The following is a 23,472-nucleotide window of genomic DNA, read 5'->3' as shown; positions in this document are numbered from 1 at the left end:
TTTATGGTACTCTCTTCTCCTATACTACATCCTCCTCGACTCCGGCCTCGGCGGAAAGATTTTTCAGGCGGTGCAGCGGGTTTGTGTGGGGAAATTCTCGAGCGTCTCCAGATGTCACAGAGTCGAGGAATTGGACGTCGAGCGATGACGACGAGGGTGGAGGTGCAGAGTGACATGAAGGGCCCAGATACAAAAGCTGGGATTTGAGGGGTTTGCATGTTGGGGCTAAAGTCGGTCTCTCAAAAAATATTGTTTCTCTTTTTTGGTATATACGTTGCGCATCATGTCTGAAGAGCAGCAAGAGCAAGAGCAGCAGCAGCAGACTGTCGATGAGAAAATCGTCAGCCTAAAGATACAGCTTCCAGAGGCTGATGAAAGCCTAGAGATTCCATGCTCTGTTGAAGACTCTCTTTTCGACATCGTCGAAACTTTGAAAGTTCTTCCATCAACTAGAGAGTACACTTCATATCAGTTGAAAATAGACAATAAGGCATACGGTGAGGAAACCATCATTTCCGAGTTGGTTAAGGATAGTGAAGAAACCATCTACATTTCTTTAGTGTTCTCACCATACAACGAGATAACCGCAAGAAAGCATGTCATCGCTGCCAGAGAATATGCTGGGTTGGAGTCTAAAGATGATGCCTTTGCGGAAATTTCTGGTGTTTGCTCCGGAGCCTCTACTTATGAAGACTTGGGTTTGGAAGAATCTACTCCCGCTGCACCAAAAACAGACAAAGAAGCAGAGGACGAAAAGGGAAATGTAGAGGAAGAAAGGCAAGGCAATGAAATCATTAAGGACTTTACTGAAGAACAAAAGTCCCAGCTTTCTGAACTTGTGAATGAAATCTGCGACCTTAAACCAGATTTGAAGGTCGTTGCTGCTAAACCTAACCTCAAAACTTCTCCAGCACTGAAATCTTTGTTTTTTTCTCAATGGTGTCCTTCTGACTTAAGAAGAAAAGTTGCTGGTGACCTTTTCTATTTACAAGCACAAACTTTAGAGGGAGAAAATTTCAACATCACTGCTCACGTCAGTGGTTTCTTCGTTAACAACTCATCAAACACTAAATTTGATGGTTCTGTCCACTCGTTCAATTCTACCAGAGTAGTTAAGAATTATTCATTGATTTCTTTGTTGAAAACATTATCCCCAATGTTTGAAAAGCAGATTGAACAAAACAACTTAGAGTTATCTAAGCACGCAATTGAAACATATATTGTTCCAAATACCACTACTGTTACATCGCCATGGTTGGTGAACTCACTGGAATCATCTACTCCAGATTTAGGTAGATCTCAATACAACCTTTTACATGGTGGTATTGATGGTGCAGACTTACAAGTCGACTGGAACAAAGATTATCAATTACTTAGAGATATCCCTAAAACAAATCTTACCCAGAGGTACAGTAGAGAGCAATCTCTTATATCCACAAGCTCCAGCTTTACCTCTGCTGCCACCAAGAGTGCTATGGCCGTTGTCAGAGGTGAAATCGATCCTATTAACCCAGAGGAAGAGTCTGAATACCATATTTTTTTGAGAAATGGTATCTTCTATTCCAAAGCCATCGATTCAATTGGCCAATTCAAATCAACAGGTGGAGATGAAGCTGCGAGGTCGACTGTCGCTAAAGATGTTGCGGCTTTGAGGTATTTGAACAGGTATGATATTGGTGGAGTTCATTCTTTATTGACTACAATTGTTGACTATTTGGGTCACAGAATTGTTTGCCAAGCACCAGTTCCTGGTATTTTTCAGGATAGCGAGGATGAGAATGCTGAACCAGTACAAAGCGTTAAGTATGGTTTCATTGACGATCATTCGGATGTAGTCACCGATGAAACTTTTGCAGAACAATTCAAGGAGGTAGGTGAAGCTTTCCACCTAAAACCGCACAAAATTTGGAACTTAGACGGCTCTAAAGTAGTTGATGTGGTGACTTCGGGTTACACTAAAGGTACGAAAGGATCTGATAACAAGTCATATATTATCGATCTGTTCAGAACCACTCCTCTAGATATTGAATTTATTGATGAGAATTATGATGTATCGAAAAAAGACTCCTATCCTCACAGAGAGACTTTATTGAGACATGAAGCTATCAATGAATGGATTAAGAGAGAGACACTTCTTGCAGTCAAAAAGGAAACTGAAAGATTGGAAAAGGAAGGTAAGTCAAACTCCGAAATCAAAGAAACTATTGGTGTTGATAACTCCATCTTCTTGCTAAATCCAGATGCGTTTTCATTAACTCCGGCACCAACTCCAGAGTTAGCAGAAGAGTTGAAATCAGATGAGGGTAAGGTCAGAGAAGTTTCCAAGTTCGTCAACCAAGTTTTAGTCCCTGAGTTCATTAAGGAGATGGAGAAGGCCCAGGTTTACAATGCCATTGACGGCTCTCATTTGTCTGCAATTCTTCACGAATATGGTATCAACATTAGATACTTGGGTAAGATTGCTAACTTGGCTGCAGAAAGAAAAGAAGCCTACTTGAAAGAACAAGAATCGAAAGCAGCTGAAATCGAGAAAATTAATGAAAGAGCTTTGGAGAAAGACGAAAAAGAAATTGCTGAAAAGAAGGCTAAACTCGAGGCTAGACTGAAAGCAAGGAAGGAAGCCGCTGAAAAAGGTGAGCCTATTCCAGATTTCAAGGAAGAAGAAGAAAAAGAGGCTAAGGAGGCTGAAGCTGCAGAAAAAGAATTGTCAACTGAACTTAACACTATTCCGGTTCCAGCGTTATTGGATTCACTATATGTCCTTTCGATCAACGAAATGATTGCAAGAGCTGCTAAGCACTTTTTGAGAAAAGCACTTGAGTTTGTTCCTTTACCTCTTGCCCCATATGTGATTTCTCACGTTCACAACTGTTTACTTTCTTCAAAAGCTAACCCAAATCCGGAAGCACCTAAATTAGATTCTTTCTTGGCTGAAGTGTACAACGATGTTGACCTTTCAATTTTGAAGCAAAACTCAAAATCAATTGCGGAATCTATTTCTCAAGAGGTTCATATCAGATACAGATTTGACTTACCAACAAATTGGAGTGATCTAATCTTGGTCGAACAATTAATGAGATCTATCGCACTCAAGTTTGGTATTCAATGGAGGGAGAGAGCTTATGCTTTCACCAAGGAAGCATTAAGTTCTCAGATTGAAAATCTAACAAATGAATTTAACGCTGCTGCGGCAACCTCCTCACACACCAGCAAATATGATGATAAGCATTCTAAGAAGAAGGGCAGAAAATCCTCTCCAAAAGCCGAAATTCCAACTGAAGTTACGGTAATAAGCACAACTTTTGTTCCTGAAGATATAGTCTGTATTGCCCCTGTGGTTAAGAACTCTATCTTTGAATCAACTTCTGTTCCAGATGCATGGGAGACTGGTGTTTTAAAACTATCCAGTCAAGATGAAGCCCAAGTTCAAGAAGGCTCAATTTTTATCAACCAAGCTGTTCAGTTTTGTGAAAGACTTTATGGTCCTGTTCATAACATTACTGCCACTTACTTGACAAAACTAGGAAATCTTTATGCTTCATCCGGTGCTGAGTACGACGCAGTTGACCTCTTTAAAAAATCATTCCAGATTTTTGAGAGATGTGCAGGTATTGATTCTTTCCAAGCTGCTCTGGCATTAAGTCAATTGGCAAATGCTTATGTTTCAAACAAGCAAATAATCAATGCTGTCAAAATCTACAAGAGATTGATTCAATACTGGATTTTGGCATTTGATGAATACCATCCTAACGTTATTACTATTCTTACCTCTGTTGCCGTTATATTAATGAAACTTGAAATGACTAGTGATGCTATAAAAGTTTTCACCAAAACCTTGAAACTCAGTGATAAACTAAACGGTGAACTTAGTCAACAATCTGCGTTCTTCAGATATCAATTGTCTCAGCTTCTTCTCTCAGATAAGAAATTCCAGGAAGCTTTTGACTGTGCCGAAAAAGCTTTTGAAGGTTTCAAAGCTACCCTGGGTCTGGAAGATAAGTCTACTGTTGATGCCAAGAAATTGGCTGTTGGTTTGAAGAACTACAACGAATACATGAAATACCAAGCAAAGAATTTGCAAGAAAAGGAACAAGAAGCTAGAAAATTGGAACAACAACAACACATTAAGGCTAAACAAGCACAAAAGGCCAAGCAGGTGAATCCTGATCCTGAAATTGCCAACAAGAGCATTGATGACATTGTTGCCTTCATTAGCGGCTCTAATAACGCTAGCAAGAAGAAGAAGAGCAACAAGAAGAAAACCTCTAAAAAATAGTTAGACTCTAGATTTTAATGCGTGTATGTATTTCTGTATAACTTGTCCATAAATTGTTCGTATTGTTTTAGATGTTGAGGATACCCATCTTTATTTTTAGTTTTACAATCTGTATCTATGATATTTTATTTTCTATAGTTGACGATTTGATCCATCGTCAGTGTTTTATCATAATTCCTCATCGCCTTCAACATCACCAAATTGCCAGCAACCTACGTGAAGTGACTTTGCCTGTTCTTCCAAAGCAAGCAATTCATCACGCTCTTTGCTCAACAGCAATTCAAATGGAGCCAAATTCTTCTTTTTGACCAAACCCCAACCTTGAGAAACCATTTCTTTGTTAACAGACTGCGAGGGGTTTTTGGAGATGACTTCAGGTTGATAGAGCTCGACATCATACTCAACGCCCGAAATCGGGTTGTTGAAGGTAACACAGGCAACAACTTGAGAATCTAGCAAAGTGTCTTCTAAGAAGTAGATAGCCTCTTTGTAGTAATCCTCTTGGTTTGCTGGAGGCATGTTTACTAACGATAACTGAGCAATATGTGCTTGCGGTCTGTAGTTAGAGACAGAAAATTCAGCTGGTAAAACACGAATATCAGACAGTGGTATGACTTCGATTGTTCCGTAATCCAAGTGCTGAACTTTAACAGTTTTCTCTGCTTTTCTCACTTCAAGCAACTTAGCTCTGTATAATTTTCCATTGTCCTTCAACTTTGCTGCAACCACCTCATTACGCTTAGGCGATGAAACATGTGGGAAGCTAGCGGAGACAGAGTGTAATTTTTGCATGAACGACTTAAGTTTCTCCTTTTCTGCATTAAGAATATGCAATGCAATCAGGCCGTTATCGAGAATTTCACAAACCTCGGCATCAAGGTATTGTTTCTCAATCCTAAGGCTTTTCAGTTGCTCTGCTAACTTCTCCGGGGACGATGCTTCTGTGGCCGGATCGTAGTTTTCCCAGATTCCAACTTTCTTCTCTTTGGCTTCATCTTCTGCAGCTTTTAATTGAGAGCCGTATTTGTTATCAAAAAGAGATCTTTCATGGGTTTCAGCTAAACCTTCTCTCAAAAGATTTGCTTGAAATGGTGTCGTGGAACTGGGCAAAAATATGTTCCCAATGAATCCACCGACCTTGTCAACACCGTAAATTTCAACCGTCACATCTCTTTGGTAAAATTTCTTACTAGCAAGTTCAAGTGACTTCTTTGAGATATCGTCATTTTTATTTGGAGCGTTAGCTAACCCCCCTAAAACCAAAATGAGTTTGATGCCTTCTTTAGGAAGGTTGATTCTGAATCTTGTGCCTGAGAAGACGTGGTCGACAATACCTGTAATTTTATTTCGACTCTGAAACGAGAACAAGTAAGGTTTGGCTCTTAGTGCTGTTTCAGAGGCATCAACAAGATTTTCAGATGGTGGAACTTTCCCATGAATACCTCTTTTACCTTTGACGGCCATTGTTTCAGTCTCAATCAAACCGTCCCAGTAATCGGGCTTTATTTCGCCTCTTCTGTGTCTAATAACACTTGCATAACCACTGGAAACAATATCTTCATTGATATTTTGTCCAGCTGAAGTTCTGATAGTGACCAACGGTCTTTCCTCAAATTGCTCGTTTCCTTCTCTGATAGACTCGACAGTAGCATCAACGTGTTTGCCTATAAGTTTTTGTCTGACGTATTCTTTAGCCGCTTGAGCAAAAGGTGCAGCTAATGGGTCAGACATTCTCGGTGCTCTCAAAGAAATTAGCTGAACGGTAATCTCTTTGGCATCCTTCAATCTTAAAACTACCGTATCGGAAGAGATTATTCTGGCAACGACAGCATCAATTCTTTTACCAATTTTGACATCTGAACCATCTGTATCAGACTTGTCAAATGCAGAAGCCTGCTTCTTCCAAATGTGTTTCCCCAAATTACGAGCTTCTTTCTCTTCCTTACGAAATGCAGTCATCTCCTTAACTCCAATTAGAGAAGATTGCCAGTCGACAACTTCAGCAAAGCCCTCCTCCAGAAGTTTATCTGCAATGTTACCGTTTGGATGAATGACTTTAGCAACGAATGCCCCTGACAATGATTCACCAAGAAGTTGGACGTTGATAGATCTTGATAAAAGCCTAGATTCCACATAAGATTTTGCCTCATCACCATACTCCGCTGCAGGTTCAGTACTGCTGGAGCTTCTTGGTGTTTTCACACCTGCGATAAGGACTGGAATAACACAATGCTGTCTAGAGGACAACAATAGTCTCACTAGCAATCTGTCACCACTAAGAACTTTTTCAACAATCGAAGGAATTTCCTTAGCGTCTGCGCCTACAAGTGATGCATTAGGCCTTTCTTCTAATTCAATTCTTTTATAATTCGGATCCCAAATCCCCAATTTAGCAGCTTCAGCTTCTTTCTGAACCTTTCTAAAATGGTCGACATCTTCATCATCGAATGAATTGATATTGTCCCTTAGCTTTGCGGCACCCTTAGACAAAACAAAATCAATTAATGACTGGAATATAGGAGTAGAAACATCCCCAAACTCTCTATTTGAAGCATTTTTATAAAGTACCCAAAACTTGACTTGTTTTCCGACAAGCAGAGTTCTCAAAAGCTCTCTTGCTTCAAATGCGTATTTTTCATTGGACTGTAATCTTGGAGATTGTAAGTACGCCAAAGATAGTATACGTTCCTGGGTACCAGTGGCCGAAGTTAAAACAAGCGTATCGGCGGAAAGAACACTTTTGACTTTAGCAAAGAATACTTGAACCATTCTGAGTTTATTCTGCGTGAAGACCTTACACTGAGAAGATAATTGCAAAGATCTTTATTGCATCGAACACGTATCCATACTAGATCTGATGTCGAGTTTTAGGAACCTCGAGGATGCTAGGTGCGAAAGAGGACGGCCAAACTGAGAGCCTTGGCCAAAATGGGATATGGCGAAGTTTGAGGGCGCGATAACAAAAAATAAGAAAGTATTTTTTAGAGGTCGGTTGACAACGGGAGCCACAAAACGAACCAGTACTTCTTTCAGTATCACGTAGCCAAAAAAATGCACTTTTCTTTCTATCAGTGCGCAATCTAGTAATTTCAATTATTAAATACACAGTTAACTGAAAGTATATCATGAATCTAGTAAATTTTGGCTGTCTAGTTTTGACTTGATTTTAGCGAGTAGTCCATCATCCCTTTGAAGCCAGGAAACGGATGCGTTGCTGGAAGAGTCCGAGTGTAACTGGTCGTCTATTCTCCACACAATCATCTGCGATTGAATAGGCTGCTCATCAGGATTGAGCTCTTTGATGGATAGTAGCAACCAAAGAACGAGTCTGCGATTTCTAGAAAGACCAAAATTTTCCAAATTAGGATTGTTAATCTGCAATTTCAATGGGTTTTCTGACTCGTAATAAGATGGCTCAAGATTATTTTTCTGTAATTGTCCATCTATATCTGTCCTGTTGTATGTCAGATAAACATACGCAATTCTTTGCATTAAATAGCCGTTGGACAAATTATCAAAGAGCTTTGAGTCTATAATTTTCTTGAATAGAATCATTGATTCATTATAGTACGTCTCAACATTGGGTGATGTCAACGCAGACTCGTTTAGTGCCGTATTATAGTCAGTCTCTCGGCCCAAGTGAAAATATAATTCTGCTGCAATTATCGTTAAACGTAAGGTGTAAGTTTTCAGATTGCATCTTGAGAGATATGAGTAGAACGACGAGTCAAGCATAGGAGTTATCACAGTTGATATCATTTTAGGAGTTATAGGTTGTGCACCAGTTCCCGACTTGCCACTGGCTCCTAACAAAAGCGAAAAAACACTGTATTCTTGCAACGAAGAGAGATGTGCATAGGCTTTGTCATTTAACATATTTTTTTTGATTAAACCGTAAATGGTGTAGGCATTCTTATAATCTCCCAACATAAAATACCAATCTGCAAGCTTTCTTAAAATCATTTCAGGAGACTCTGCCAAATAGTAACCTCCCGTACTGTCATATGAGATTTTTGTATTGTTATTTTCTTTATCGCTAGTATTTACCGATTGATTAGATCCAAACGAGAAAAAAGAACTTTTGTTACTACTTCCCCACTTCCTTCCGCCAAAAATTCTTCCTGTTAAACTGGTACGAGGTGTAACAATCTCATCATTCCATTGCTTTATTTTACTATTCATGAACAGAAGTAAATCCTTTGAAATTATTTCCTGCAACGGTCTTTTCCATGAATCAAATGCCTTTTTTCCTATAATCAGTACACCTGGATCTTTTTCCTTCGACTCGAGTGTTGCTTTTCTGAATAAAGAGGGAATCAACCTTATTGCTGTAGGTCCTTCTAAAACTTCGTTGCTTTCCACATTTAGAGGTATCACTGTGCTGCGCCTTCCAAGTCTTACTTTCATGTCTTCTTGAATCTTGAGTGCATTTTGCAAAGTTTCATTATCATTTTCATCAACTAGTATAATGGTGTGCTGCATAATCGATGAGATATCTAACCACTTGGGAAGGTCGGATGAGTTTAGGCTGGAGGTTAGTTCTTCGATTTTACTTTTTGAATCATTTCCAGATATAACGACCAATTGCATCACTGGATGATTGAAACATTCAAAAGATGACATATTCTGCGATAGACACAGTAGGGAAATAAGTTTCAAGTATATGCTGTTCTGTAAGTTACTTATTTTGTTGTAGTTTTCTTTATAAGAAGTATAGTTTGGTGGATCGCTGAATTTCTCGATACTGGTGTCAATGACCCGAACATAGTCTTTCAGGTCTTCACTAAATTCTTTCAAATCAAATAACTCTTCAAAATTGAGATTGTTGTTGCTAGTTCTCCGAAACACATCGCCAACGAATCTTACACATCCCGAGCCGGCAAGATTTGCAGAAGGGTTCACAGAACTGGGTGTACAGTTGATGGTGTTGATATAATTGCTCCCATAAGCAAAAATACTTTCAAAAAAACTGAATAGGTGTTGAACATTACTCACGTCGCCAAATTTTTTAGCCATCAAGTCAGCTGAAGCTGAGCTGATGACTGAAATTTTTGGAGCATAGGCAGTGAGTAGTAGTTGTTGCACATTATGAGGAGAGGATCCACAAATATCCACTGCGGAGCCTGCGGTTCTTGAAATAGAGCCATAAATAGTGGGTATTGGTAAATCCATGACTTGTTTCCCCAATAAATTAGTTCAAGAGGATAGTAGACAACTTTAAGTACTTCACTTCTGGACCTACTCAACATAAAAAGCTTGAAGTGTTTATTTTCCTTGCGATTTTGATTGATCTTTTACGCGAACATGTTTTCTTCATCAACTGTTGATAAGCGCTGAAACACTTTTTTGTAAACGAATCTGCGAGAAGAAATAAACCATTTTTATTAGTTTGCTTTTTATCAAAAAGCAGAAGTGTTTATAGAATATAATATACAATTTTTGTCAGCCTGCACTGGAAAAATTATTGCAAGACTTGCTAGTAATAACAATTTAAAGAAAAGAAAGCAAAGAAAGCAAAGAAAGAGGGAGGGAAATATTTCCAGCATTGTTCACAGAGCTATGCTTTTCATGATACATGGTAGTTTGGAGAGCACTAACTAGACTCGATGTTTGCACTGGGTACAGTCTTTCCTCTGTAAAAAAACTAATCTTCACCGGTTAGTTTTAGACCCTCAAGTTTCTCTTCACCGTTTGAGGTCAGCATAAGGTATAGCATACCAGCTCCAGATAAAAGCATCAGGGTACCTACAGCTAAAGCACATCCCACACCTGTTACTTGCCCATTGGTGAATTCTGAAGTGTTCTTCCGCAGCGGCGGATGTGCAGTCATTGAAGGAGAATGAGTCGAGGAACTGGTGCTTGACGAAGAGGTTGACGTGAACGGCCCATCGTAAATAAACATCGTTGTCATCTTGACAACAGATTTGGCGATTGCCTTATTCACGTCTAGATCATTGGCAAATATGGTGTACGGTAACCACATTTGCCCATTCCATATAGCACTAGAAACCAATCCATAATTGGTAACATTGAACCTACCACTTAAAAGTAGAATTTGTGTATTGTAGAAAGTTGTATCACTACTGGACCCATCGAGCAATGCAATATCAGTAAATTCTGCGTTCATCAAGTCTAAACCCCCTGAAAGGGATGTCCATTTAGAGTCATTGAAAAAGCCGATGTAGTCAGCACCCATCACGACTATAACGTCGTTCAACGTTTTGTTAGTTTTCCTTTCATCACCAAAAATGAATTTTTGAACAGGGTCAGGAAGCTGAGAAGAAAAGTGGTCGAGGGTCAGCACAGTATTATTTGAAGTATCGTAGTAACCCATATATGCTTGCTTTTCTTCGGCTGTGAAATTACCACCTAATAATACTTTGTATGAGCTATAATAGTTCGCTGATGAAATTGAACCAGAAAGATTTGAAACGGTACGGTTGATAGTCAAAGAGTTTGAGTTATTACCAAAGGTGCAAACTGCGTTGCAGTTTCCAACCGAAAAGTCACCCACACCTATGATATTACCAAACTCAGGATCAACTGTCATATCAGAAATATGCCCAGTAAATGATTCATTCAATGTCTTTATAGTATCGTTTTCCATATCATAGATTGCCAGCCCATTGATTGTTTGTGCATGAAACATACTTGTACTGTTGAAAGCAAATAATAAGTTTGATTTGTACCATAACAGTGATGTAATTGCAGCGTCATCATCGAGATGAAGGTTCTCGGTCAATATAGAACTTGAGCCATTGGACAACCTGTACAAGTTTGATCCACCAATTACTGTTTCTCCATCACCAACATAAACTCCAGATACAAATTCACTATCTCTTGAAGTATTCACTGGACTCAATTCCGAATTTTTGATTTGTGCAATATTATTAGATGCCATGTCAAACATGACAATTGAACCTAAGACATACGATTTGTCTGAATCGTTGCCAAATTGCCAATCTGCATTAGCTGAATCTAACGATGAGAATATATTCATCATCAAGGTCGAAGTGTTTTCAAATGCTTCATTGGAAGTAAAATCATATATGCTAGGTGCTAAGCTCGAATCATTATAATTGAGAATCAAGTATTCTGTGTCATTAAATACAAATCCTGAAAGCTGGTTCACTTTGTCCGAGTTGGTAATATTCAGTGTACGTACGCTATTATTGTAGCTGTCATAGACAACCGAGCCCTGAAGGGATAATGAGCTGGTTTTCGAGAGATTCTTGAAATTATCGAAGTCTCCTATCATCACAAACTCTTCAGTGGGCCCATATAAACTGGTGACTTTGCCATCTGTGCCGCCCTCAATAGAGAAAAAGCCAGACAATTCAATTTGATCTGTATAGTTGCTTGATTCATTGATTCTTGAACCCAATATACCACCACCATATACAGACTCAAAGTCACCAGCAATAAGCAGCGAGGTCTCATTTATGATAAGTGCATTGATGGTGGCATTTGAGCTTACCATATTGCCGATTAAGTTTACACTTGAATTTCCTATGGGATACTCGATATCATCTGAAAAGTTGCTTGGCACATATTCTAGTAAACCATTGATGTTAATGAGATCTGATTTTTGAGCTTGATATTCTCTGCTGATATTTCCTGTGATGTCCTTCAATTCAAGTTGAATGTAATCAAATTGAACCGAGTCGGCAACAAAATATGTCGTCTCACTAGTACCCACAGCAGAATAGAAAACCATATCAATATATACGGGTAGATTAGCAGCTTCTAATGTTAGCACTCCGGTGTATAGAACATCATATTTTTCGTACTGGTTGGTTTGATATATGATGTGACTAGAAAGAGGCATTCCGAGCCCATCATATAGCGTAGCATTAACTATTCCTCTATTTGCACATGAGTTATCTTCCAAACACCCGGTGGTGTACATAAGCACCGAGTATTTCCCGGAAACAGGTAAGTAGATGTTATACCGGATACCTTGCTCACTGGATATATTGGAAGACAGAACATTGGCATAAAGGTAATTTGATACTGGGCTCTGATTCCATTGCAAGTTCCCTAGTGGCTCTGAGTTCACATTAATGTCATAATCGGTGGTAACAGAGCAAGAATCTTCTTGATTCAAAGTGTTGTTAGCGTAAGCTGTGATACCCAAACTGTATAGTTCAATACCCATTAACTCGGCGTAAGAGCCATAATACTCGACAATTTCAACCGTGAAAGAAGTTACATCTATGGAATTAGCGAACGCAAAGTCCTGAGAAGTATCTGTCAGTTTTAAAACTGTTTGGTTGTTGTTTGTGAAAGTGTAGTATTCGTCACCAGTCACGTTTGCATTCGAGAGAGAAGATTTTAGAGAGGATTGCAGAGATAGGGGGCAAAAAGCATCGCAGTATTTGACTTTTAGATCGGTGGGGTCGACATAGGTCATATTCATAATCCCGTTCGCAGGATAAGTTACGACTCGAAAAGTCTTCACACCATTAGTGTCTGAGTTAGAATTGTACAAACGAATCTTGGAAGGGCTTATTTGACTTTGAAGGACTGCCGACCAGGATCCCGTTTGATAGTCCGGCAACTGCCAACCGTTTCCTCCCATAGAGGGGCATATGATACCATTGTAATTCTCCCCAGCTGTAGCTGATACATCTTGTGCCCTTATCGGAATTTTTTGAGAAATGTCTATTATACCTGATGAGTTTCGTATTATAGTGTAATTGTGTTCGGTAACGTTGTGCGTAACGTTGAGCAGGTCGGAGAAACCTATTGAGGAAAATTTTCCACCGAAAATGATGCTGTCTGTATGGTCATAGCTTATTATAGAGTTGACAGTGCTGTTTTTGTCAAAACCGCCGAATGGCAAGGACAGCAACTGCTCGGATTCGTAGTCGTATTGTAGCGCTCCGTACGTATTGTTGAACGAGAGAGAGCCTCCAAAGTAGATGATTTGCTCATCGTAATCGTAGTAGACTGCTTTGACATCACCATCAACATCGTCCCATCCCTTCAATTGTAGCAGGCTAGAATTTTCCAGGTTGTAGATGTGCGGTTGCCCGTCTATGACCATAATCGAGGACGTATCATCTATACTTCGCCAGAGGGTAGGAATTCCCGGCAAGTCTTCTCCATGGAGAACGCTAACTGTACCATTTGAGTCAGACAGTTCGTAGACACTTAGCGAGTTATTCTGATTGATGGTCGATAGGTTGTACTTATCTGTACTGTCGTATAAGGAAACCGCGTCAAAGTTTCCTAAGAAAAGAATTTCCTCGTTGATTTTAACATCTTCGAGCTGACTCGCAGCCTTCACCTGCGACTGTCGTATGTCGAGACACAGGAGAACCAAGATGGTTTTTTTTAAGTGCTTCATTTGCATGGCTGTCCTGGGATGTCCGTGCAACGGCCTTGTATTACACGTTTGTGTGTCTTGAGCGTGTGCTTTTTAACCAAAAAGCCCCGGAAGTGAAGAGACCGGCTGTAGTGACTTAGAGAAGCAAAGATGATTAAGAGAAAGAGGGTGAACTTGAGTCGTGAATTGAAGAGAAACAAGGGTCGCAGATTGACCAACGGTGCACAGACAGCTGTTCCTGGACGCAAAAATAAAAAAAAGCGGATTTGAAAGCACAAGCAGCAGAATAGACGCCTTTGTGTTGTCCGTGCTTCTCCCTCTAAGGCCCTAGATTTTACCGAAATTACAGAACATGGCCGTTTGTCATGTTAGAAAACGCGCTTGCGCACGGAGTAACACAGTTCTGGGGAAAATGTCAACACCAGCCACCGATGCCCAGCCAGCCACTAACAGTTTTTGCCAAGCGTGTCACTCGGCTTACGGCGCGGGGGGTCTATCGGCGTAAATGAGTCTGAAAACGGAGTGCTGACCCGGGTCAGAGAGATGTAGGATGAAGACGAAGAGGACGACTGGATCAGCTTTGTTTGGCCCGGTGGCCACCTATGTGCAGCTGTTGGAGATAGAGCAAACGACAGAGCGTGCGTTTCTGCGACAAGTCCGTGCATGTCTAAGTAGTTCACCAGAGAGAAGCGTGAGTTTGGCTGTAAGAGTACAAATGGATGCCGGTAAGGCGGTTGCAGAAGAGTTGGAGTCGGTTCAGGCCATATTTCCCGAGCTGGAGATCGGGCCCGAACTGCGGTCATGTGCCATCCGATTACCGGTGAGCTTGGAGTGTGCGCTTGTGCTTGAGCTGCAGAAATCTGAGGAACACGGCAGCGAAGTGTCGGTTCATAGAAGCGCATCTTTGAACCACTTGCCTGCGATTTGGTGCCGAATCTCCATTCCACCCGGGTATCCGTACCAACAGGCCCCAGCTTTAGCTATTGGCAATGTCAGCAGCTGGCTGCCGAGCTGGAAGCTTGACGAAATCTCGAAAGAGTTGGTCCAGATTTGGGACTCTTTCAAGGACGCGGTTATTTTCTCGTACATCGACTACATCAGGTCGAATAGTGAATCAGGATTTGGGGTCTTTCGAGACAACAAGATCGTTGTAGACGATGAAGAAAACTTCAAGTTTCTAGTGGAAGAAAACGAAAAAGAAGAGAAAGTGATTTTCAACAATTCGACGTTCACTTGCGAAATATGCCAATCTGAACACAAAGGACTTCACACCACGAGGTTCCCCGACTGTGGGGACGTCTTCTGTGACACGTGTTTGAGCAGCTATTTTGTACACACTATAAAAAGAGGAGATATTGGAAGTATCCACTGTCCGTCGGTTAGCTGCACTCAACTTCACCAGAAGCAACTCAAAGAGCTATATAGCGCAGCAGAATCTAGAATGATTTCTGATTTTGAAGGCTTCAACAACAAGTTCTTTAAACTGCCATTGGAAGATCATTTTTTGGAGAGAATTATTTCAAAAGGGCCGCCGTCATCATCATCAACGCTCGAGTTAATTGAGAGATACCGGGATTTGCATTACCGGTCGACAATGGAAGCATACAAGGCACTTTTTCCGGAAAGAGTCACAGGGTGTCCCCGGCCCCTTTGTGCTAGGGTGTTTTTGAAAGACTCTCCCGATACTAAGCTCGCGATCTGTCCCAAATGCAAGTTTGCGTTCTGCGTCGACTGCTATCATTCATGGCATGGAGCCAACAATCCATGCTCTTCGATTATGAAACAGCTTCCGAGAAGAGTAATTGAAACATGGCTATCTCACCATGGCCACGAAAGCCACTTGCAATCAGATGAGGATCGCAGAGTTTGCTCCAATATTGCCTTCAAATATGGAAAAAGAAGGGTGGAGTTAGCTGTCGGTGATTTTATCGCACAGGAACAGTTCGAAGATTTGGTTAGATCTGGGGAGGCAGACATTGTACAATGCCCTAAATGCGCTATCTTTACACAGCGCTCGGATGGCTGTAACAAGATGACATGCTGCAACTGTCAGGTTTTCTTTTGCAATATATGTGGAGATCGACTCAATCAGAAGGATCCTTATCTGCATTACAACGATCCGATGAGCAAGTGTTATGGAAAGTTATTCGAGAACTTGATTTCCGATGAAGAAGCTCAGTAGGTCCATTGGGCAGCTTTTAATTTTGTGCACCTCTTTGAAAGCTTGTGTCTTTTGCTAACGCTTAGACAGCTGCTTGGTACGTAAACTTTTCTATTATCTGAAATTTGCCGACTAGACAAACCGATATTGATTGTAAGCCGCGCACAATGGTTTTTTATTGTTCTTAGTTTCCCCTTTCCGCCAACTCGTGTGGAACCTGAGGATGATCAGCTAGATGAAGTCACAAAGGTGCTAGTAGGTTCTGCCTGTAGACTGCATGAAATACGAGCTATGCCAAAAGTGGAAGACCTTATGGGAAGAAGCGTGAGCATAAACAGTGGCCCCAATGAAATTGAAACCTCAAAGAAGAAAAACCAGTTGGTGAGACTGATGTTGAAGTTTGCCATTTCGGTCATGATGCAGGGTGAGCCAAACATAGACCTCCTTTTGACCGACAGTGATAGCTATAATGGAATATCAAGCGAAAAAAGAAAGAGAAGAGGTCACTTCATAGACTGTTTTTTCAATGAAACTTTGTTCTCCAGTTCGCAACCTCAGACAAATGATACTGAAATGTCAACATTGCAGGTCAAGAGTAATGAGAATAAAAGCTCCACACGCAAAAAAAAGCAAACACTTTCTCTACGACAGATTGCGATAAATTTTCATCTACTTTCGAAGAGACTGCATGTTATAACAAGCTTTATGCAGAATGCAGCGGGCGTAGTGAACTGGGAAAGAAATGATAAAACTTTGGCAATTCTTTTACTATACACATGGGCTTGCATTCATCCTCATTTCTTCCTAATATACCCAATAATACTGCTCATTTATTACATTTCTGGGAAATACTTGACCAAACACCCTGTGGTGGAAAAGCCCAGCATGTATGTAATGAATGAAGAATATTCCAACCACTGGGACAATGGATTAGGGCCTCGTTTGAAAAACACTAGGGCCAATTCGGTTCATGGAATATTTGGATTTTTATGGGAAGTAGACGACAAAAAAAATAAGGATAGTGAACTTAGACAGTCGTATGGTACACAAGTATTAGGTAATGGACGGCCTTTTTCAGCAACAATGTCAGGTGATGAAGATGAACTAGATTTTCAAACAGTTGACGATATGCTAACCTTTATTGAGGAGGCAGTTGCTAATGAAAATAATGAACCACATTTATTATTACGTAGACAACTGAAGAAAAAGTCTCTGGTAGATGATGCGACAAAGGTAAATGTTGAAATTGAACCAAAAGGTGGACAGATTTTTTACCGAAATTTTATTATGAAAACGTTATTTGACATTCAAATACAGACCACGCAAATATTAGATCATTTTGACAATATTCAATTGGCAGTTGCTGAGAACTGTGAATTTATTGATGAGAAAGAATCCACGCTTCTCCTCTTCAAGTTGTTTTTGATCGTGAGTATAGGATGTATTTTAGGTTCTTATATTCCTTGGAAAACTATATTTATAGCTTCTGTATGGGTGGGAATCTGTATGAACCACCCAAAAAGGAAGGTGTTAATTGACAAGATAATGGGACCAACAACAGAATTTGACAATATTAATCAAAACGGAGAAAAGGGCTCCGACCATGATACCAACGAAGCCCAGGTGGGTTTATTCTCGGTTGATAACGTGGTAATCAATGAGCCTGTATTTGCCAGAGAAGTTCAAATTTTCGAGTTACAACAGCAAGATATTATGAATCCAAATGACTACGTGCCGTTGGGATTTACAACATGTGTGTTTTGTATCAGTGAAGATATACGTTTACAACGAAGGAAACCAGCTTGTGCCAACGATATCGGTGATGTGATTCCCCCTTTGAAGCATGAAAAAGATGAGGCTTACTCTGGCAATCAAATAAACAAGGAAAACCGAGGCAATGATAAATTTCGCTATGATAACCGGAAAAAAAAGAGTGTTTTATACTGGGACTACATCAGCGGAGAAACTTGGCGGTTATCGGATACCAAATGGGTCAACAATGTGAGAAGTTCACAAGAATTGTACGTTAGGCCTTGTGAGGACGAGGGGTGGGTTTACGATATCACTGGAGAGTTTCGAAGAAGACGTTGGGTACGTCGCATATTCCAGCATGTGTAAGATTACAGATTCAAATTTTGTATACCCCGCTGAACTCTGCTCCTGCGTTTTTATATAGTCTAACGGTATTCAGATTTACTTCCGTGAGGAGATTGGAAAACTTGAATAGAAGTGCTCAGCTTTGAGATTTAACCGGACAGCATAAAATAAATGACCATTTCGAACTTTTATTTGAACTACCAATAAAAACTATTAGGCACCAATAGGAGGTAAAGTTAACATTTTGTTCGAAACCTTCCATCATGACATATTTCACGATGAATTCTATGAGAAGACTGACTATTTCTTATCTGAAATCAATATTTATTCGGCAAATATTGGCATTGTAATTGAATCAGCCAAATGTACCACGAAGCATTGTTATGAATGCAGCTTACACTTATGTTAATTTTTTTATACTCATAGCTTATTATGTAGGAAAGATCCAATTCTGATAGTGGCAACTATTAACAATTTTTGTAAAGAAGATTCTATTCATGAATAGGGCTAGATCTTCAATTGAGTCTTTTGGAGTGACCATTTTATAGCCGGGATTGATGCATTTAGAATTGGCGTTATCTAAGATTCCAGTAAAATGCGCTAGAAATTTATTTGATTAGTATGATTTTGAGATCTGCCCTAAACAAGGTATTGGAACCTTGAACGTTTCAAGGAGTAGCTAAAGCATGAAAACAATTCAATGTGGCTTTACAGGAGGGAGAAAACCTATTTGCTTCGTAAAATTTGATTCAGAGTTACTTAAACGTCTATGATTTTAAAGTTTTGCAAATTTTTCGAGAAAGAGTAAGGAGAAAGCCACGGTGTAAAACGTGTTCAATTTTGGAGCTTCCACATTATAAGCCTCTTAAGATAAGGCGTTGTAGTTGATGCTTAACATTGCAACCTTTAACTAAAATCTGGAGATGTTGAAGGACAAATATTCATTTTGAATTTCTTGCTCATTAGCTATTTTACACTTTTAACAAGTTGAAAAATGAGTGCGATTGACTGTTCTTATCGAGACTTCGTGAACCATCCAGAAATCAGAAATTAACTGCTGAACGAAGACAAACGAACACAGGTATCGAATCGGGGTGAGCTGTTCCAAAAGGGGTACTAGCCAGCTTAACAAGGTTGCGCGGAAGGAGATATTAATCATGCAACGTACGTGCATGCATGCATGTCTATCTGCGAAGTATGCAAGAGCTCATTTCTTCCGTAAAAAAGAGAGATTAACAGCAAATGAGTTAAGATTTGAACTGAACCGAAATATTATAGATTTTCATAGGGCACAACGCACATTTTTCACTGAAGAGAGACATTTGAAAGTTGGGTGACCTGGAGCTGGGATTGAAAGGATACCAATGAGAACAAGTGAAATCTCCTCATGTAAAATGCGTAGTGCATTGTCTACAAAGATGGTGCATGAAGATGCATGATGAAAGTTTTTAGCGGACACCGATACCCCACGCCAGAACGTCAAGTCTTGGGGCCAACATGGAGATACGAGATCGGAGTTAAAGGAGCGAAGTAGAAGAAGGAGAAGAACAGACCCGAGATAGCAATGGGGTTCTGATTACTATGATGTGCACGTGAGCCTAGCAAATATACTACTTGTACAGCAAAAGCCCGGGGAACGTAGTCGCATGAATTAATTGGACACCAAAGATGAAGGAGCGTGGGGATTTATGCCCCGGATCTGGCGGTGCAGCAGATGTCGATTTTGTTTTAGCACGCCACGCCTTTTTGTCAAAATCGTTATAGTGGCCGCCTCAGGCTATACTTCGAGGCAATGCTGAAAGCGCGCTAAATTGTGATGGGATGAGCCGAAGACGTGGTTTGTTGCGGCAACCAAATACGGTCTCCACCAGGGACACAGCGAGACCGCAGAAAGCCATACGACGTTATGATTTCGCTTTTAGCCGGCACTATGGCTTTTTTAGTTACCGTATAGAATTCAAACTAACAATAGCTAATTGCGGCGGATGCCGACTATGCATCAACTTCATGAATGTTTGTTTTTTTCGCAATGTGATAAACGAAATATATACTTTCGTTGTGCAGCAATTTACCACTTTCATGCTTACTAGTTATGCTAGTCCTGATTGACCGTGTCAATTTATGCGCATTTGACCCCAAGTGGGCATGTGCTTCATGCGAATAACAAATTCAGCAACAGCAACAGTAGAGTAACCACAATGGCGGCAAACCAGCTCCATACATTGCAGCCTTGAGTTCATTCACAAAAACAAAGCACCTTGCAAAGTTCGTAAAATAAAATGTGATGGATCAGCCACCATTTTTGCAATGGGAATCTAGCTCCTTATTGTTGTTCATATCAATCTTTCCGTAGGCCCATAATATTTAATCTACGCAGCCAGCTGCATCTTTTCGTATGTAGAAGGTACTTATCAATTTTAAACGTGCTGTTTTTTTCCCCGACGACTTGATCGCAAGTTATCGTTATTCCAATAGAAAAGCCACTCTAATGCGGAGCTTAGGACAATAGAGCACAACCCAGCGCAGTGCAGCACGTCTACCTTAGTGCAGCACATCGTAACGCGCTGCAGCACGCAGTGCGAACAAATGAGACTGGAAAGAGCCCCTTCGCATTGTCTCGCCCGCAAGCCCTGCTGCGAGGATCTTTCTTCTATCCCTTTCGCGACCATGCTGGAATAATTGTCACCGATTGAAGCCCCAAAACTCCAGAAGGCCGATGAACCTCCACATGCCCTGCAATGTAGATAATGGGTCACATGCTTAGAACACTAATGCACACTTGGATTTCAGCTTCAGAGTCTCGTTTTCTGGCTCGACAACCCCTTCATCAATCTGTTTAAAGCCATCGTGCAGCCCTGTGAGATAATACATTGAACAGATGGAAAGTACCGACATAGAGGTATTCTTTTCACTTTCTTTTTCTTCCTCATCTCCTTCTGCCGCAGCTGATTGTCGGTCGTTACTGCTGGTTCTTTCGGCTTATTCCGTTTTTTTTCTCATTTCTTGCACTGTCTTAAAGAGTTTATGCGATGCACAATAACCAACTACTCCGCTCTGGACCGTTCAGCTGAAACAACAAAACGGTGGATCCTGTTACGAGGCCTCCACTGGCCCATGTTTCAACCCCCCCTTGGCCCCTGTAGGTATTTAAAATGAAACAAAAAATGACCTTTCAACGCTGTTTGTTTTCCTCATCCCACAGCCTTGATTGTAATAGGCCTTGGTTCGTTTTCGAAGCTTCTCGGTCCGGTCTTTCTTCTCTGTTCCGCAACGCCCTATTTTTGTCTTCAACACTCACGCAACTCTCTTATCTTCCACGTTACTTTTAAATCTTCAGCAATTTCTTTTGTTACTTTTTTCTCACAAATACTAATTGTGTCCACTCACGCTTTTAGTTTCGCATAGCTTGCCTTTGGCCTACTAGACTGTTTCCCACAACAAGAGCTTATTTTTTACTTCACACTTTTTCTAGTTTTCCTATATATTTCGTCTCGTTGTATTGTTTCCAGTCTACTTCTGTTGTTTACAACTCTACTCTACTTACCGTCCTATCTGTTGAATCTTCTTTCTTCCTTCCAGCCTATTCTACTCACATTGCCACTGTATTCCACTATCTTATTTATTCGTTGCTCTATTCATAGCTTCTGGAATTCTTCTAGACAAATAGATCCATAACTTAATGAATAGTAATTTTGTGAACCCAACAAGCCACAAGTGTAAAGAAAGCTGTCTGAAAAAAGAAAATGACAAACGACCAAAACAAAAATGATCATATCTTTTCTTACAATAGGCCAACATCTCTCTTCATGTACCCAAGTTTGCAAAACTCGATTGTTTATTCTTTCCCAACGTCAAGAACTTCAAGTGCTGCTTCCTACTACCATCAACTCTCCAATCCTTTCTCTCAGCAATACACCAACTCATCATCACCTGCTGCAACGGCAACGGTGACAGCACCATCTACAACTTCATCATCATCATCAGCAGCGCCATCTTCTGCTTCATCATTAGTACCAAACTTCTACAATGCCAATAATCCAAATAACCTCAACGTTAACAACACCATATCTACTGGCAGCCACATATATGTTGATGTTAATAACTATGGACAGCAGACCCAATATAATTACTTCCCATATGAATCTACTACTGCTAGCATGGTCGATTCTACAAGGCTCAATCCAGCAGGCGTTTCAGATTCCGTGAAGAGTGGGATTTCTTTGAAGAATACTGACAGTCCCAGGCTACCTTCAATACTTTCATCTACCTCACCCTCATTATTATCATCCTCATCCGGCTCCAACTCATCACCATCCTCTTTTACTGCTATATCTTCAAGACACTCATCTTTACTGTCTACAAACTCGGTATTTAAACAGGCCTTTCTGAGATCTAAAGCGAAGGAGCAAACTGAGTTGTTAGGTGAGCCTGCTCCAGTTTCACCTAAAACTGAAGAAGTTAGAAATGAACACAGTCATATCAACTCTGCTGAATACTCGAGATGCAGAAGAAAGAGAAAGAAGGCTTTTGAGGTAGAAAGACATTACAGATGTAATTACCAGTTTTGCAACAAAGCATATGGTACATTGAATCATTTGAACACTCATATATTGATTCAAAAACATGGGAAAAAACGGTTACCACAAGAGTTCTCTCAGCTTAGAAAACAACTTCGGAAGGAAAGGCGGGAAAGCCTTAAAGCAATGAGATCTCAATCCACATTTAATTCCAAGACTGAGGAATCGCCTTTTTCGTCTTCTGCTTCTTCTTTAATGGCAAATAGCGCTTCGCCTGCTCCGTTGACACCGGCTACAATGGCTGGTGCCGACTCAGAAACTCCAAACTCGTTTTCTCTATCTTCCTCCTCTACGTATGTTTCGCCTGAAATGTCGAATAATGTCCCTTTCAATTATGGTTATAAGAACATCGGCTACAACACAGGTCCTACAAATGATGACGATTTTTATAATGGAGGCGGCAATTACACCAATGGCAACAACTATACTCAGTATTATGAGCCATATGAGAGAAATCCAGCTATATACCAACCAAAATATTTGGGGTATAGTGGGTTGAACACTCAGAGATATGGCAAAGATGGCAACTCTTTTCTACAGCAGCCAAACTACTTGGCTACAGCACCCACTACTGCTCCCGGTGGTGCTTCCGGATCAGGATCATCGAACTATTGCATTATTAGTCACAAAAACAGTGGCAACTTTGAGGCTGGATTCTCGAACGCCAACTTTTACTGCGACAAACTAGATTGACCCCATAAGGCCACAGCAACATTTTCTTTAGTACCCAGGCGGTCCAATGGAAAACAAAAAGTAACTATTTACATACATATGACAAAAAAAATGAGAATGCCTTACAGTTGGAGAGAGAAAGAAGTTGCGAGAAAGTACGCCCATTTTTTGCACTCCATCACTTACTCGATTTGGCTTGTGGACATTTAGTCTACGCATTCCTTTTACAACATTACTCGATTTTTTACCTTTCTTTATCATCTTTTTTTCTGCTAGTTTCATTGCTTGGATTTACTTGTTTACTTCCCGATTTTTGTTTTTCTACAGCCGATTTTCACATGTTTTTTGTCGATCTTGC

The 23,472-nt window shown here is 40.4% G+C and overlaps 7 protein-coding genes across 7 annotated transcripts; 4 read left to right on the top strand and 3 right to left on the bottom strand.

Moving 5' to 3' along the window:
- Positions 1 to 257: 257 nt before the first annotated feature.
- PICMEDRAFT_17648 (hypothetical protein) lies at positions 258 to 4,597 on the top strand. The gene has a single exon (XM_019161678.1). The coding sequence runs from the start codon at positions 284 to 286 to the stop codon at positions 4,274 to 4,276; it is 3,993 nt and encodes a 1,330-aa protein (XP_019016270.1). The 5' UTR covers positions 258 to 283; the 3' UTR covers positions 4,277 to 4,597.
- PICMEDRAFT_35717 (hypothetical protein) lies at positions 4,445 to 7,045 on the bottom strand (the record flags this gene model as incomplete). The annotated part of the gene is made up of 1 exon (XM_019162961.1): positions 4,445 to 7,045. The coding sequence occupies one exon, from the start codon at positions 7,043 to 7,045 to the stop codon at positions 4,445 to 4,447; it is 2,601 nt and encodes an 866-aa protein (XP_019016269.1).
- A 332-nt stretch (positions 7,046 to 7,377) lies between these two features.
- PICMEDRAFT_17647 (hypothetical protein) lies at positions 7,378 to 8,137 on the bottom strand. The gene has a single exon (XM_019161677.1). It carries the CDS (start codon positions 8,033 to 8,035, stop codon positions 7,400 to 7,402), a length of 636 nt encoding a protein of 211 aa, XP_019016268.1. The 5' UTR covers positions 8,036 to 8,137; the 3' UTR covers positions 7,378 to 7,399.
- Positions 8,138 to 9,920: 1,783 nt separating this feature from the next.
- Positions 9,921 to 13,634, bottom strand: PICMEDRAFT_73932 (hypothetical protein; the record flags this gene model as incomplete). The annotated part of the gene is made up of 1 exon (XM_019164626.1): positions 9,921 to 13,634. One exon carries the CDS (start codon positions 13,632 to 13,634, stop codon positions 9,921 to 9,923), a length of 3,714 nt encoding a protein of 1,237 aa, XP_019016267.1.
- Positions 13,635 to 14,322: 688 nt separating this feature from the next.
- Positions 14,323 to 15,789, top strand: PICMEDRAFT_73931 (hypothetical protein; the record flags this gene model as incomplete). Its single annotated transcript, XM_019164625.1, has 1 exon — positions 14,323 to 15,789. The coding sequence occupies one exon, from the start codon at positions 14,323 to 14,325 to the stop codon at positions 15,787 to 15,789; it is 1,467 nt and encodes a 488-aa protein (XP_019016266.1).
- A 270-nt stretch (positions 15,790 to 16,059) lies between these two features.
- Positions 16,060 to 17,886, top strand: PICMEDRAFT_73930 (hypothetical protein; the record flags this gene model as incomplete). Its single annotated transcript, XM_019164624.1, has 1 exon — positions 16,060 to 17,886. One exon carries the CDS (start codon positions 16,060 to 16,062, stop codon positions 17,884 to 17,886), a length of 1,827 nt encoding a protein of 608 aa, XP_019016265.1.
- Positions 17,887 to 21,608: 3,722 nt separating this feature from the next.
- Positions 21,609 to 23,135, top strand: PICMEDRAFT_12886 (hypothetical protein; the record flags this gene model as incomplete). Its single annotated transcript, XM_019159982.1, has 1 exon — positions 21,609 to 23,135. The coding sequence occupies one exon, from the start codon at positions 21,609 to 21,611 to the stop codon at positions 23,133 to 23,135; it is 1,527 nt and encodes a 508-aa protein (XP_019016264.1).
- Positions 23,136 to 23,472: the final 337 nt, after the last annotated feature.

This window comes from Pichia membranifaciens (genome assembly GCF_001661235.1).
Source record: "Pichia membranifaciens NRRL Y-2026 unplaced genomic scaffold PICMEscaffold_5, whole genome shotgun sequence".
Lineage (NCBI taxonomy): Eukaryota > Fungi > Ascomycota > Pichiomycetes > Pichiales > Pichiaceae > Pichia > Pichia membranifaciens.
The sequence above is the reverse complement of the archived record's forward strand: the minus strand, read 5'-3'. Positions and strand labels throughout refer to the sequence as shown.